At 43.6% G+C, this 16,557-nt stretch overlaps 1 protein-coding gene across 1 annotated transcript in view; it reads left to right on the top strand.

Moving 5' to 3' along the window:
• The first annotated feature begins 2,172 nt into the window (after window positions 1–2,172).
• LOC126455687 (uncharacterized) overlaps window positions 2,173–16,557 on the top strand; it is a 647,280-nt gene continuing 632,895 nt past the window's right edge. Inside the window, exons 1-2 of the mRNA XM_050091455.1 lie at window positions 2,173–2,186; window positions 2,264–2,756. Coding sequence (XP_049947412.1) covers window positions 2,173–2,186; window positions 2,264–2,756 — 507 coding nt within the window. The remainder of the gene's footprint in view (window positions 2,187–2,263; window positions 2,757–16,557) is intronic.

Below are 16,557 nucleotides of genomic sequence, written 5' to 3'. Positions count from 1 at the left end.
ACGCGCACAATCATCCCTGTTGGTGCGTGATTATTGCACAAAAAGCCAAATCACTGTGCTGCATCATCCTCCGATTCTCCAAAACTCACCCCTTCGGACTTTTTTTTCTTTCCCAAGTTGAAAACCACGTTGAAAGGAGGACGATTTGCAATGACAGACGAGATAAAAGAAAATTCACACACGGCGCTTCACGTTATTCAGCAAGAGACGTACCAAGACTGTTGCCGAAAGTGGAAACGATATTGGGAACGGGGTGTATCAATTGTGGAGGAGACTATTTCGAAGGAGGCCATGCACAATAAATAAAAGGTAAGCGTAAAAAAATTTTACGGTCAAAGATCCGGAATTTTTTGAACAGGCCTCATAGATACACCCTTGTGGCAAATGAAGTCTTTTACATTATGTTGAAAGGGAACTTACAAACTAGATGGGAACACCGTAAAAGGGAACATGGCTACAAGGTGCTCGGGCATACACCTGAACCAGGAATTAAACTTTAGTTAACATATGAGAACAGCTACAGGTTCAACACAGTGTACCAGACAACGCCCATGACTGTGATAGAATGTACCACTGCACTCTCTTCGAGTGAACAATACGTTCTGCTGGCAGCGTGTGGGCACCTGGACACCGCTCCGCGGCTAGTACCGTGGTGGGGATGTGCGGGCATGAGAGTGTGCTCATGCGGCTATCGGGGGTTTTCGGCACCACCTCAGTGGAGGCACCGAGTGTGGTGCTCGGGATGTACTCGACAGAGGTAACTAATAAATATCGCACAGCATCATATAGGCTGGCAGAAAGACGTACTTTAAGAGAAATCAAAATCCGGAGAGTGAATTCGTGGCAAAGGGAGTGGGACAGCTGTGAAAAGAGCCATAGGATATATGCATTCTTTTCCAACATCAAAGAGTGATTGAGGATGAAACTTGTCAGTTCCACCCAAGGTAAGATTCATTCATTAACCGCCCATGAGCCATAACCCCCGCGTATGCTTTGTCATAGTCTCCGTTACCAGGCTGATTGTGCCAGTGCAGAGAGAGAGACTGTAGAACAGGTATTTGAATAATGTGATCTTTGGTAGCAAGAAAAACAACTAGCGAATTCACACGACATAACAGAATCACTTACAGAGCAGGCGTTGTGGGCTCATAATCTCAGCGACTGTGCAGACACAACATCAAGGGCGCTGCATGAAGAGTTCTTGAAGCGACGAGAGAACAGGTGGTAACGAGCGTAGGCGACGAGTAATTCCACAGACAACAGTAGCAGCGCAGAAGACAGTAGTAGTGGAAGCAGAACAGACGACAGTGACACAGACGAAAAACGACAAACATTGAATCACTATATGAATAGTCAGCAAAACAAGTGTTCATTAGAAAGTAATATTAAATTGTAAGAGAAATGTGGAAAAAGAGGAGAGGACACGCTACCATGTAGAGTAACCGTACCTAGGTGTAGTATCACGCCATCTGATGGCGAGAGGCTCATAGTATTTCTGAGGCACTTGTCCATACATGGCGACTTGTAGTATTTCGGATGATCCCACGAGTGAAAGGCTCCATCTTTCTGAAGCGCTCCCTCCTGGACAGCATCAGTGGTGGCATTCTATAAATCTAAACTCTGCTCCGTTTTCCTATTTCCCTATCTGCTTCATATACACACTGCTTCCGGAAGTGGATACGGTGTTGGGAGCGGTGTATCAGTTGTGGAGGAGAGTATTTCGAAGGAGATCGTGCACAATAAGTAAAAGGTAAGCGTAGAAAATTTTTGTGGACAAAATGTGAGGAAACTGCCTGAAATGCAGCCAGACAATTCATGGCTCTTGCATCACGATAACGCACCTGCACATTCATCCCCCTTGGAGCGTGGCTATCGCACAAAAAAAGAAGAAAAAAAGTGTGCTTCCTCACCCTCCTAATTAGTTTCTTAATGGTTAAAATTTTGTTAAAATAATAAGAAATGAAAAAGGTTCATATTTTGTACACGCATAGTTTAATATTGGTGAAAAAACAGGCCTGTGTCGATTACTTTTGGCAGCTCAGTTGTAAAACGCAGCAAATATAATAAAATAAGCTGTTTTCAGAAGCAGAGCTCAAAAAATGTAAGCTTTCGCTTACAAGAAAACTAGACACCATCTGATATTTAGTATTAAACATATTTACGGGAGCGGCAATGACACAAGTATTGTGAAAAAGCAGAAGAAGGTAAATTGCGCTCTTTAAATCTGCGTGTTGCTGACGCTGATCTTGCGTTTATTTCCCAGCGGCCGATCCGAATCGCTGCGTCCCAGACAGCGGCCGTCTGCCCGTTTCCTGCGGCGTAGCGCGTCTGACAGCGCCGGGACGCTGGCGCCGTTCCCCTCCCGCGTGGCGCTGGGCGTGGTCGGCGCCACCCCCTCCTCGCGACGCCGCCCGCCCCGGCGCCGAGGCCACGCCTTCGCGAACCCGCTGGCCGCGCCCCTCCCGCGCGGGCCACGCCCCTCCCGCGGCGCGATGCGCGGACGACGCGCGCGCTGTCTGGCGGGCGGCAGGCGCACGGCGCCCCTCAGTGCGAGCCCGGCAGCCGAGCGGGTGGGACGTGTGCGGCGAGCCGTCGCACCGGATCGCTGCGCATCGCCGGCTCCCAGGCGCCCGCTGGGATCTCCTGCGCGCGCTGCGCCGAATATGGACTTTCAGAGCGCTATGGAGACATTCGCGGAGGCGTGGGTGGCTGCCAACACGAAGGGCGGGCCGTTGGGCGAAGTCGCCGGACAGCAGGTCAGTGCCGCGCTGCGACAGCTGTCAGCGCACGTGCTCCGCGCCGCACCGGGCCCGTTCCTGTGACGCCGTCCACGGTGCTTGTCGCTTTCTCTGCCCACGCACCCAAGCAGTTGCTCAGAATGCGTAGATCTGTCCCACGACAAATGGCTGTGGCATCTGCGATGACATCTTGAATCACCGTATCGTTGACAGTGTACCGCCACTCTAACGTAACAATCAGTCCATGTTTTCGTGCGTGAAATGGGTCGTACAAGGCATTTCAGAGTGGAAAAACACGTCACCCAATGGTAAATCGAGTGTGGCACTAATTGTGAAATAAATTACGATATTTGTTCGATTTGAACGGCTAACATTTAACAAAGTGCCTGCATTTCCTTTTTGTTATGAAATGTTTGCCTACGGAAATATGTAGGTGGGACATTCTTCAATGCATCATTTGCGTCATCGACGTTATACTAATAATTTTGTCTGTTGACTCTGCATACAGTATTATGCTGAAACATAGTTTCTACAAAGGAAACTGCTTGCAAGTCATTTGCATTACACGTCTTAGAGACGTGTGACGCCTGTGGGACCCATAAGAGATGGAACTAACAAGAGATACTGAACGTAAACAAAGACGAATGACACGTATGGTAACAGGTTTGTCTGATTCACAGGAGAGCGTCGTGTGTATGTTGACAAACCTTAATTAGAACATTCATGAAGATATTATAAAATTTCAGTAACCAGCCGTAAGAGAGATTCTTCAGCCCGAATCGTCCCAGCGGGATCGTGAAGACAAGATCAGACTAATTTCAATACCTACAGAAACTTTCAAGCACTCTGTCTTCCCTCTCTCTATAGGCGTTTGGAACGGGAAAAAGCCATAACACGTGATACCATGCCAAGCACCACCTGTGATGCACTTCATAGAGAATGTAAGTACAGAAGTAATAGGAATATTAACTTATTTTCTGAGAGCCTGAAAAACTAAAACTCTTACCTGTATCCCTTTGTGCAACAGTTTGTAACAAAGTTTCATTGTAGGCTCAGAACGCTTACGTAGCTACCAGTAGAGACTGGCGGTTTTACAGAACACTTAGTCTCCGGCGGCAGTTTGCAGTCTTGAGTCTGTTCAGTAATTTCACCTTATCAACTGTGTTGTTTTCCAGTGAAATTATTCCGATCGAGTTCCCCATGCGACGCGGTCACCTCACGAAAGACATTGTACTGTCGGAGTTTCGGAAATACTCCACTGCTTGCTTGATCGCGTTTCCGACTGCTCTCATCTTTTGCCATCCTCTTCTGAACGACGAGGACTGTCTGTAGAAACGAGAATGTATATATAAATTATTCCGCTAGAAGAATGTGGTCGAGGTGTTCTAGAGGTGAGACGAAGTAAACGAAAACCGATTTGCTGATACTGCACATGTCAGTCTGGCGTACCTTAAATATTTTTGACACCACGGACACCGCAGTAATACCGTGTTGTGGCACATCTAACACTCTCCATTTCAGCTGTAGCCGGGTGTTTTCAGCACCTTCTATAAGCGCCCCTGTGTAGTAACGTCGCGGAGGTGTTGTCACTCTCATGATGTGGGTGACGAGCTGCTGAGTGGACGCACTCGCGGAGCGGCTTGCGCGCCGCTCCCACGTGGTCACGCTCCGACGCTGCTACTCCGTCATGTGGAACACCGGAAGAACGCAATGATTTCTGCTCCGGCTCCTCCTGCCCCCACACCGCCACCCCCCACTTCCTGGTGACCCCTAATAACACAGTATCGGCGGCCGCGCGGGGAAAAACACGGCCGCGGGCGAAAACCGCAGCCGGCCGCTGAAAAAAACACGCGCGCCCCCCAACGCTGGCGTCCCCTTGGGAATGTGCGTCGGCGAGGCACGGCAGGATTTCGTGCCATTCGGTAGAAACTGCGCCCCTTCGACACCAGCACGAAGTTCTTGCTGTACCATTTCTTGAAAGCATTTTGACACAGTGCCACACCTACGCTTCTTATCGTAGGTACGATAGAATGGGATATCAGGTGAAGTTCGTGACTAGATTGACGATTTCTTCACATAAAAAACGCATCTAGAATGGAGGTCACCGACAGATGTAGGAATAACTTAGAGTGTGCCCCAAGGAAGTGTGTTGGGACCCTTGCTGCTCATGTTGTATGCTAACGGCCTTGCATGCAATATTATCTGTAACCTCGCAATTGATGCCCTAATCGGTGATGAAGAGCTGCCTGAAAAGAGCTGTGTGTGGTGCAAAGATTGGAAATTTGATTTTACTGTTCAGAAATGTAAAATTTTGTATTTTGCAAAACTAAAAGCGTAATCTCCTATGATTTCAGTATCAACGAGTCACAGGTGGAATTGGCAAACTCGTACAAATACCTGGATGTAACAATTTGTAGATATATGAAATGGAAGGCTCAGAGAGACTCAGTCGTAGGTAAAGGAGACTGCAGAGGTCGGGTCATTCGTAGGTTAGTTACTACGAATCGCAGGCAGTCTACAAAGGAGATTGCATACAAAACACTTGTGCGACCCACCCCAGTATATTGCTCAAAAGTGTGGGACTCGTGCAAATAGGAAAGCAGGGATTATTGAGCGTATACAGAGGTGCTCAGCACGAATGGTTATAGGTGTGTTACACCCTTGGGAGAGTGTCACGAAGGTGCTGGAAGAACTGAACTGGTCACGGTTTGAAGATAGAAGCAAACTTGTTCATGAAGTTGCAAGATCCAAGTGTAAGTGACGATATAGTACAACCCCTGCGTATATCTCCCGTACAGATCGTGAAGACTAGACTAGAGAGTACGAGGCGTTTAAGCAACTATTCCTCCATATGTGAGTGGAATGGAAAGAGGCCCCGAAAACTGGTAAAACGGAGCGTATTCCCCCGCTTCACAGTGGTTTGCAGAGTATAGTTGTGAACCATATTTCTTCTATCCATAGCACATTAACACCATACGTCTAAAGGTCTAAAGTGTCAAGCTCTTCCCTTGCGCGTCTAAAGATAAGCAATTTCACAGGTTTCTTACGAATTAAGAGTAATAATCAAAGCAATATGGGTTATTACTAAAGAAAAATTCCGGAAATTGTGTTCGTAATTCATTGCAACTGCGACAGGCGACTTTACCTCGATGTGAAATTGTCTCTCTGGGATTTTCTGCACCACCTTCCAAAGTCTTCTGTTCTGCAAGTCTTCACCGACGCCGACAAATCTTATCCCTTGTAGCTCCTTTCTTTTAAGTTACACGGGAGACACTGCGTATTTTGAACATTTCTCGAAGAATCTACGTGTTATGAAGACGTCTTCTACCTGCTTTACAACTTATAGACAGCAACATGTCCGTCATTTGAGAGAAGAAATTCTTTATCTTCTAGATACATGCCGATGACAACGTAGTTCACATATCTAATCTTTATTATTATCTTCAGTCTGTAATTCTGTAGGCTGTTAAATAATTTTTCCATGTATTTCTGTCTTCAGCTACAACCTTCCATATTACACTTCGATGTTATGTTATCTATGTACCTTCAGTAATGCCATCGTTGCGGTTTTTTCTATCTACTACAATCCAGCACAGAACTACTTTGTCAATTCACTATCAACACGCATTTTTCCGTACCGTACATCGAAACTGTTAATACACTGTGACTGTAATCTGTCGCAATCAGGTACACTAGAATCATCATTTTTAAATTTCTGTTTAGTTTACCAAAAGCATTTCAGTTCGTTTTACGTCTCTGTTTATTTCTTTTGCTCTCCGTTCTGTCACTATTCAACTGCACCAGTACAAAAAACTCATCTGCTGACATCATTTTAATCTCTGCGCTGTCCGTGAACTTCCAGTATTATTGAGTATATTAATATTGTCTCTGGTCTTATGTCAGTAATACATATCTCACATTAAGTACACGGATTTGTTTCCTTCTTCTTGACACTTTAGTATATTGCGTGTTTGTGTTCGATGAACGCAATCAGTGGACGGAAGTTTCGACGTAAGATCATGCGGTCTTCTGTGTTCGAAACATTAAGTAAATGTATCCATGTATGTGAATTTCGTTGCACGCCTAGATCGATGAGACAGGGGCGATAATACTTTACACTTCTAAGTACCAGAAATTAATTTTTGCTTCCTCATAACAACTAATCGAAAATTAGATTTCTAAGAGATTGACAACCATCCCACTTAGCGACTGTTTAGAGAAGCGCGCCGGGCTGCTATAAGTTCTTAACGTTTTCCTTTCAAAAATGTTATAACATGTGTGTCATACACCAAGATAGACAACTATCCACTTACCGCGGCCAGAGTATGCGATAGTAAGACACCCGCCTTATACCGAAACGATGCATTTAAATTAGCCTTCTGGTGAAGATTTCTGAGAAAACATTTGTTTCCTGCTCTGATAGGCGTGTTGTTAAAAAGGTGCAATGTGTCTATCAAATAGACTAAAAGAAGAAATCGTACCTCTCACACAGTTCTCGATAATTCCAGAGAAATGTACTGTGTAATGGAACCGATGACTTCTGGTACGGTGGCAAAGTAGTAAGTTATAGTTTTACGGACGAAATACAATTCACAAAGAGGAATGTAACCACAGGTGGTCCTACTGTTTCAGACAGAATTACATTACAGAGATCTACAGCGGCTTCGTAGTCTCTGGAGTAATGTTTCCGAGTGACGAACTCACCAAATATGCATGAGTTTTTAGACTCTTCCCGAAGAATGTCTTTAAGGGGGGGGGGGGGGGGGGGGCGTGGCATTTGTGTTTCAGAGGAGGGCCTGTCTGTTGCTGGAGACATAAGTAAAAAATTTGATCTTCCTTGCTTCAGAGTTATTTCTTTACGACATTGTCACATAATTATATTCTGGAAGACGGTCAGACAAAGCCACAGATATTACAACATAGCTGGTGAACGCTGTACTCAGACTTGAAAGCCAGGCACAACATTGCCTCCATAACTACGTATCACATTTATTACATCATAAGATGTAAACTCCTGTGTGCACAGTTTTCTTCGTCAGGTGCATTCTAACAAATGAAAGCAACAATAATTCACTCGGAGTACAACTGGATTGTTTTTCTAGTCCTGTTTTACACAGTACGATAAATAAAAACCGTCATTCGACTTGCGCAAAATGAATATTGACGTTTGTGTTTCCATCATGTTGTCATATGTTAGGATATGCTGCACACTAAGGTCTGATGTAATAAACAATTAAGACTTTTATGTATTAGTGGTGTGTCTTCACAAAAACACGTTTGTTGTCTTCTTAAAGCGTCATAAGAATAAATGAATATTGACGTTTGTGTTTCCATCATGTTGTCATATGTTAGGATATGCTGCACACTAAGGTCTGATGTAATAAACAATTAAGACTTTTATGTATTAGTGGTGTGTCTTCACAAAAACACGTTTGTTGTCTTCTTAAAGCGTCATAAGAATAAATGAATATTGACGTTTGTGTTTCCATCATGTTGTCATATGTTAGGATATGCTGCACACTAAGGTCTGATGTAATAAACAATTAAGACTTTTATGTATTAGTGGTGTGTCTTCACAAAAACACGTTTGTTGTCTTCTTAAAGCGTCATAAGAATAAATGAATATTGACGTTTGTGTTTCCATCATGTTGTCATATGTTAGGATATGCTGCACACTAAGGTCTGATGTAATAAACAATTAAGACTTTTATGTATTAGTGGTGTGTCTTCACAAAAACACGTTTGTTGTCTTCTTAAAGCGTCATAAGAATAAGTTTTCACACTGCAGAGTGCTGTCACTACTCCCTTCTCTTGACGTGACCCATTTTGAGAAAACAATACGAAAACAGTTGGACTCACCCTGATGCAAAACGCAGCTATTTTCTGTTTGCACATGTTAACGAATGTCTTTCCGGATAGTTTTGTCATTGCCCGTGGGCTTTATTTTGTATGTCATCCACATGTTGCAAATCGATCTTTTCTAACAACAATTCCTTTATTAGTTGAAAAACCGACAGACATATAGCGAAAGAAATAAAAACCCACTGACGATTACGAAACTTGGTTGGGAAGAGACTGGATAAAGAACGACAGTGATATGCAACAGTTACTCCCGCAATATGGAATAGATATTAGCACAATGGACGCTCAGTGTCTTAGAAGCAGACGTGTGTAATAGAAACGTACGTGGCTCAGGTGTTGTTGGAACAAGCAGGTGAAGAGATACTGAAATGTTTACTGCACAACCAACTGTTTATACCGGCATCCCGGATGTAGTAACTGAACAAACACCCCGAGGCTATCCAAATCGCGTAATACAGGGGCGAGATGCCACTGGTTTCATGAGGGAGCATCAATGCCCGTCAAGGGAGATTGGCAGTTAAAGCACAGTAATTTACCGATAAAGTGTTAACCAATTGTAAGAATTATTTAATACAAGCCACCCGCCTTGACTTCGCAAGGGTAGCGTTGAGTGTGTACGGCCGGACAACTTGTTTACAATGTGTAACGATATACAAAAACCTGCCTCGTGAATCTGTTTATGAAAACCGTATCACAAAATGGTTCAAATGGCTCTGAGCACTATGGGACTTAACTGCTGAGGTCATCTGTCCCCTAGAACTTAGAACTACTTAATTGCCGGCCGGTGTGGCCGTGCGGTTAAAGGCGCTTCAGTCTGGAACCGCGTGACCGCTACGGTCGCAGGTTCGAATCCTGCCTCGGGCATGGATGTGTGTGATGTCCTTAGGTTAGTTAGGTTTAATTAGTTCTAAGTTCTAGGCGACTGATGACCTCAGCAGTTGAGTCGCATAGTGCTCAGAGCCATTTGAACCATTTGAACTACTTAAACCTAACTAACCTAAGGACATCACACACATCCATGCCCGAGGCAGGATTCGAACCTGCGACCGTAGCGGTCTCGCGGTTCCAGACTGTAGCGCCTAGAACCGCACGGCCACTTCGGCCGGCAAACCGTATCACATTCCTACAAGAATTCCTTAGATTAATTTTTCTGATGCAGAACGCTAGTCTATCCAGTGCAAGTCTTCTTGTCGGCGTTAACTATATCCATTTGATTTAATGTTTTCAAGCCTGCGGTTGTTATCACCTCTCCCTCCCGTCCTCTATCACGCCACACAATAGCAAAATGACATACACGATATATGTATGGTGCGAAAAGTGGCAGTTGACTTTAAATAATGAAAAGTGTGAAGTCATCCACATGAATACTAAAAGGAATCCGTTAAATTTCTGTTAAGCGATGAATTACACAAATCTAAAAGCCTGTCAACTCAGCTAAATACTTAGGGATTATGACTAAGAATAATTTATATTGGAACGATCACATAGATAATGTAGTAGGGAAAGCTAACCAAAGACTGCGGTTTATTGGCAGAACACTTAGCAATTACGACAGTGCTACTAAAGACATGGCTTTACACTACGCTTGCACGCCCTCTTCTAGAGTATTGCTGTGCCGTGTGGAATCCACATCAGATGGAATTGACAGGGGAAATCGGAAAAGTTCAGCTCTTTTTGTATTGTGGTGAAATCGAGGAGAGAGTGTCACGAATATGATACGTGAATTGGGGTGGCAGTCATTAAAACAAAGGCCTCTTACTTTGCGACAGAGTCTTCTCATGAAATTTCAATCACTACCTTCCTCGTCAGAGTGTGAAAGTATTTCGTTGGAACCCACCTAAAAAGCGAGAATTGATTGTCATGCTAAAATAAGAAATCAGAGCTCGCACGGAAAAATTTGTGTGTCCGTTTTTCCCCCGCGCTGTTCGAGAGTGGAATGGTACAAAAATAGGTTGAAGGTGCTTCGATGAATCCTCTGCCAGGTACTTAACTGTGAATTGCAGAGTAATCGTGGAGATGTAGATGCAAATTGTCAGTTATTTTGCTGCCCAAATTGTAAAATTCATGTAGTGTCTATTTTCTAATCGTCGCCTGATTTATTTCGCGTCGCCTGATTTATTTCGTCTACATTCCGTTACCCTTCTTTTTCTTTTATTAGAACTTATCTTACAACATCTTTTCAAGACACCATCCGTTCCATGCAATTAACTTTCCAATCCATTTACCATCTCTGGCGAATTTCAATGTCATCGGCAAATCTCGAAGATTTTATTTCTTCTCTATGAAGTTTCTCCTCTGTTTATTTTGCTGGTTGTCCCGTGTACAGGCTGAATAATACCGGTAATAGACTACAACCCTGGGGTATTTCTCCTGCAGCTATCAAGTATTTCGGAAAGCGAGGTTCCCCCTACGTAGCTCCTGAAAAATTATGCAGATACTGAAAGAAGTGACGAGGTATCTCCAATCTCCTGTTTGCGTGGCATGGAAATGATTCCTGCGTGCGTTAATTTGCTCGCGAGCGCCGACCGTCACGGCCAGTAGGGGAAACCGTAATGCTGGCGGTAATTGCCGAAAAAATGCGTCAAGCGGCACGGAAGTTGTGGCCCAGGGCGCGCCAGAGGATCTTCTCGGCGACCAGCACGCGATAGCATAGCCGCTTGCTGGCTCGCACCACGTGTCTAGTTCCCGGTTCTTAAGCCATCTCGCTTATCTGCTGTATGCATTCGGTAAATTCCGCCACACAGCAATGGGAGCGATCGAGGTAGCGCAGTGGTTAGCGGAATGGACTCGCATTCGGGAGGACGGCGGTTCAAAACAGATTCGGCCATCCAGGTTTAGGCTTTCCATGGTTTCCCTTAATCGCTAATGGCAAATGGCGGGATGGTTCATGTTAAAGAGCACGCCAGATTTCCTTCACCGTCCTTACCTAATCCGAGCTCTGTCTCTAAGAGACCTCATTGTCGACGGGACGTTAAACATTAACCCCCTCCTTCTCAGCAATGGAGCCTCCCAGACGAGAATCAGAGGGAGACTTCGACGCCGCAGTCGTGTATTTGCAGCTGCGATGGAGTCACATGGGAACAACAATGGTTGTCTGAGGTAAACAGCTGTTCATGGTTCAGAATTTACTGTACCATCACTATGGTTGCCCTCCTTTCATCTTCTGTTTGGCTGTACACAATTGTTCCTCGATCTCATTCTGTTTACTACGTTCCATATTATCTTCAGGTGGATAATTACGTAGTCATATCCCTGTTATTGGTGAGAACACACACACACACACACACACACACACACACACACACACAAGGACATAGCCAAAAGAGGGTCTGGGCGGTTCGGACCAGCCCTATCACCTAAACGAAGTTACACACGACCTAGTTGCCGTACAGTGTTACTGAAAGATGTTTTGATTTCCAATCAACGACGAGAAAGGGACACGCACTATCTATAGCCAGCGAGGCATCTGGTGGAGTTGGTCCCGCCGGAGGTTCGAGTCCTCCCTCGGGAATGGGTGTGTGTGTTTGTCCTTAGGATAATTTAGGTTAAGTAGTGTGTAAGCTTAGGGACTGATGACCTTAGCAGTTAAGTCCCATAAGATTTCACACACATTTGAACTTTTTTTTTTTTTTTTTTTTTGCATCTGGTAGATTTTTAACTATCGATACATCGATAGCAGTACCGATTGTAGCCCATTCCTGATTTATCCAAGACCAGCTACTGTGCATTTTTGCCTTACGTGAGCTCACCTGTTGTCTTATCAGCCAGTGCAGTTCTTACTTGCAGGTTAATGTAAATGGTGCTGTTTATTGTTTTTGTGCTGTGTGCTGTTAGGACAGATTCTAATAGTGAATATGTTTGTAACGAGAAAGAAGAGGAAAACCGTTTGATTCGTCCATAGCGTTACGATAAGTTAAAATTATATACGCATTACTATAAAAGCCTAATTACCTATCTACAGCTGTTTAATGTTTGCACAGGAGTCTTTACTTGGAGACTGGTATAGCTTTGGGGATAATAGTAGCGAAGCGATAAACAAAATTACATTAAAGAAGTGCATAAAAATACACTTAGATTTTCCTGTGTCGCCGAAATATCTTGTTGATCAACGAAAATATCGCCCAAACATCGACGGTTCCATTTCTTTAGAAAATGTCCTCAAAAATCTGTCATTAATAGTCCAAACGGCAAAAAACCGCCTAGTCTGCCCACCCGGGCGGTACTCAATTATGAAAACCAGTTCCGATACGGAACGGTGGGGAGGGGACTGTGGACAACGGCAAGGGTGTGTGATGATAGCGCAGTCTATAATCCCTTCATTTCTAAAAGATTTTTTCAGCAGGCTGCTTGAATTCGTCCAAGCTGACGTCCTGCGTTCCCGCCCCTCCCTTCCACCGTTTCGTCCAAAATCTTTTTACGCTCTTATTATGCTATAATAGCTGAACCTATGAATTCCATGCACAATAAAATCTTAAAATATGCATGCATTCATGCACTAGAAAATGATCAGACACGCAGTACTAAAGGAAAAACATACAGTATCATAATTCCTTCTTTTGTTGTGATGCATTTTATTTTAAAACAATGTATAACAACCAGCTTTTCCAAATTCTCCAACTATCGGAGTAATCTGTGCGTTGAGGCGTTGAGGTAGAGACCCCTGGATTCGGGAGACGAGGGGGTTCGAATCCATCCACCAGCAACCTTGAAAATGGGTTTTAGTGGTTTTCCAGTTTCAATTTAGGCGCGGTGTTGGTCCCTTACTATAGGCCACAGCCAATTCCTTCCGAATTCCTTTCTCTCCTGACAGTTTCCAGCTCTCTCAATGATGCGCCTTCGGCGCTTAAATTAAAAGAGCTGCATTGAACACGAACAGTATAATCCTTCGGAGACTCATATCACTAAAAACCACACGATAAATCGGTGCACTATCTAATATGTTCCATAATTCCGCGCAAAAAGACGGAACTCTTTCGTGACTTATACCTCGGGTTCTGTTGGTGATTCGGTGGTAGGGTCAAGTGTTTTGGATATCCCTTGGGCTAGAGACCATTTGTATATCTGGTAGACGGATCGTCTTTGTGTCTCTATCCTACAGTACATGGTAAAAATATTTTCCTTAGGCACATGGAGCAGATCGTGTGGTTCTTTTTACATTTGATGTGGTCTACAGTCTGCCATAAGAGACTTATGTAGGCACCGTTAGTTCATAGGCTGTTCATTAGAAAAGCCCATAAAATGGTTTCTTACCATTTTTTCGTACCAAAACCGAGCTGTAGTTTCGAAGATGGCTATGCACACAAATGGATAAATTTTCTACAATATATTCCTGAGATCTCGTAACCTTCAAAATTTTGTTGATATTCGTATACACTTCCGAGATACAGAGATTCAAAAGTCCCGTAATTGACATAAAATACACGCGTAAAATCCGGTGAGAGGCGAAAACGTAGTTTATAAAGCGACGTAGCACGAAGAAATATGGTGTAAAGTGTCACCGTAATCATCAGAATGGTTCTGAGAACCCCAGCCTGTATTACTGAAGCACATGCAAAAATTTTGTGCACGTAAAATTAAATTTCACATTAGTAAACTACCAATAATTGCAGTTCTTTTCATATGAGTGATATGCACTGCTGTAACAGAGAAAAAAAGGAAACCAGCGGAAGAATGCTCCTATCGGAGCACAAAAAAGGTGAACATGCTCTTGTTTAAAAGACTCTGACTGAGAAGTTGGGGTTCCTATTGACTGATTCCATATTCCTCATCACCTTTAATTTTTTTCCAAAAGTTTGATATGCGAATATATACCCGTTTTTTTACGATGAAAGAGAAGGGGACAGTGACAATGGGAGAGAGATGGAGAAGTAATAAATACTGTACGATAGCAAACAGTTGTTGTGGTATAGAAAGAGTGAAGGAGGCGAGGGAAGAGTGAGATAAAGAGAGGGACACAGTGGCAGTGATAACACAGTTCACAGTGAGAGAACAGTGCTAGGGAAAGAGTGAAGGAGACAGTGCCAGTGGGTGAGGAATAAAGAGACGGAGAAAGTATAAATGGGTGAGAGACAGTGTTAATGAGAGACAGGGTCGATGACAATGACAGAGGAAGAGAGTGATAAAGTGAGAAGACAAAGCAGCAGTGGGAAGGAATAAATAAAATAGTAACAGTAAGAGAGAACGAGAGAGAGACTGTGACAATGAGATGAGGTGGTATTAGCAGGACGGGTCGAAGGAGACTGTGGCTCTGAGACGGGAAATGGTGACAATTAGGGAGACACAAAGAGATAATGACAATGAGTTGGGCAGAATAAGTGAGTGAGAATCGGCAAGTGTGTGTGGATGCGTACGAGCGACTTACAGCGATGGACTAGTGGTTTGGGGGAGTTTGTGGGAGCGAGATGCTAAAAATAGTGTCGGATATGTTCGCTTGACAAAATGTTTGGAGAATTTTGAAAGGTGCTGAGGAAGGTAGAACGAGGCAGTTGGTACCCCACTTTCCAGTCAGTCTTTTGAACAGGAGCATAATCGCCTTTCTTGCGCTCCGACAGGAGCATTTTTTCGCTGGTAAATAATGATACAAATTCTCCTCATTGAGCCTGATGCGTTTATCTACAGGAGATGAGTTTTCTCCATTGGAAGAAGTGACAGATTAATACTTAAATGAGGAAATTTGGGAAAGTGTATGTTTGAATAATTCTATATCCTTTTCATTTCCGCCACCAAAAATTGTTCTAATTTCTCTGTCGAATACAACAGTATCAGATCTATTTATTCCAACAACTCTGTCGGTAATAATTATGACGTCCCGCAAAATTCTCTTTGCTTGATTTCTGATCACCTCCTCAGCTCAAATCGAAACTGAAAGAAGAACAGTGTAAGATAACCTTGGAGGCTGAAGGAAGATTGGAGCATGTCTGTTTGTTAGTGGTTTGCCAAAATTCAGCACTTCAAAGTAGCGAGATTATATCCTCTGCTTGGTATGAAATGTCGTGTGACGAGGGCCTCCCGTCGGGTAGACCGTTCGCCTGGTGCAAGTCTTTCGATTTGACGCCACTTCGGCGACTTGCGCGTCGATGGGGATGAAATGATGATGATTAGGACAACACAACACCCAGTCCCTGAGCGGAGAAAATCTCCGACCCAGCCGGGAATCGAACCCGGGCCCTTTGGATAGACAGTCTGTCGCGCTGACCACTCAGCTACCGGGGGCGGACATCTGTGCCTGGTGAAAACTCCGAGGTCATTGTCGAAGCAAATGGTTTAGCATTCTTAATCCAAATGACATACATTGTGGTGCAATATTGAAAAAGTGCACTATTATGCACAATAGGGTAATATTATGCACTAAGGCAGGAAAAGGTGATGGATATATGGGATTAAATTGTAAAATGTGCCATGTTAAGTATATGAAAATCAAAATATGCAATATGCTTGAATTTATTTCCTATAAGGTCAAAATATGCAAACGTGCACAAGAAAACTCTATCTTGCAATGACAGCACGTATGGTACTGATTTCTGTAAAATGATAAAATTTTATCTGGCTCTCATGGACAGCCGCGCCCGTTAGCATGCCACTTCCGGGATTCGGGGAGGTGATAGTGAACTTTATATTAGAACACTGAGCTGTGTTTTAATAGCAAAGAGGAAATAATTTACATTAGAATAATGATCAGTTTGTCAGGACAGTGAAGTTATCCAAATAAAGAAGTATTTAGTTTTCCATTTGGGTATTTCTTACACACTGTTGAGAGTCTTAGTTACACTTTTTTAAGACAAGCTTTTTTTTTGCTTAGGTTTATGGACGAAATACTATTTGTATGAACGTCTTCGAAAAGCAAACTATGTACAAGTAATTAAAAAAAGAAATTTGTTTTCAGAATAAATGAACAACATGAGCAATTTTAAGGTCCTATTTAACAAATCGGATCCTCTTCCTTTGGCAAAATCCGGGC

Source organism: Schistocerca serialis, chromosome 1, assembly GCF_023864345.2.
Source record: "Schistocerca serialis cubense isolate TAMUIC-IGC-003099 chromosome 1, iqSchSeri2.2, whole genome shotgun sequence".
Taxonomy (NCBI): Eukaryota; Metazoa; Arthropoda; class Insecta; order Orthoptera; family Acrididae; genus Schistocerca; species Schistocerca serialis.
This window is presented reverse-complemented; position numbering and strand designations above follow the sequence as displayed.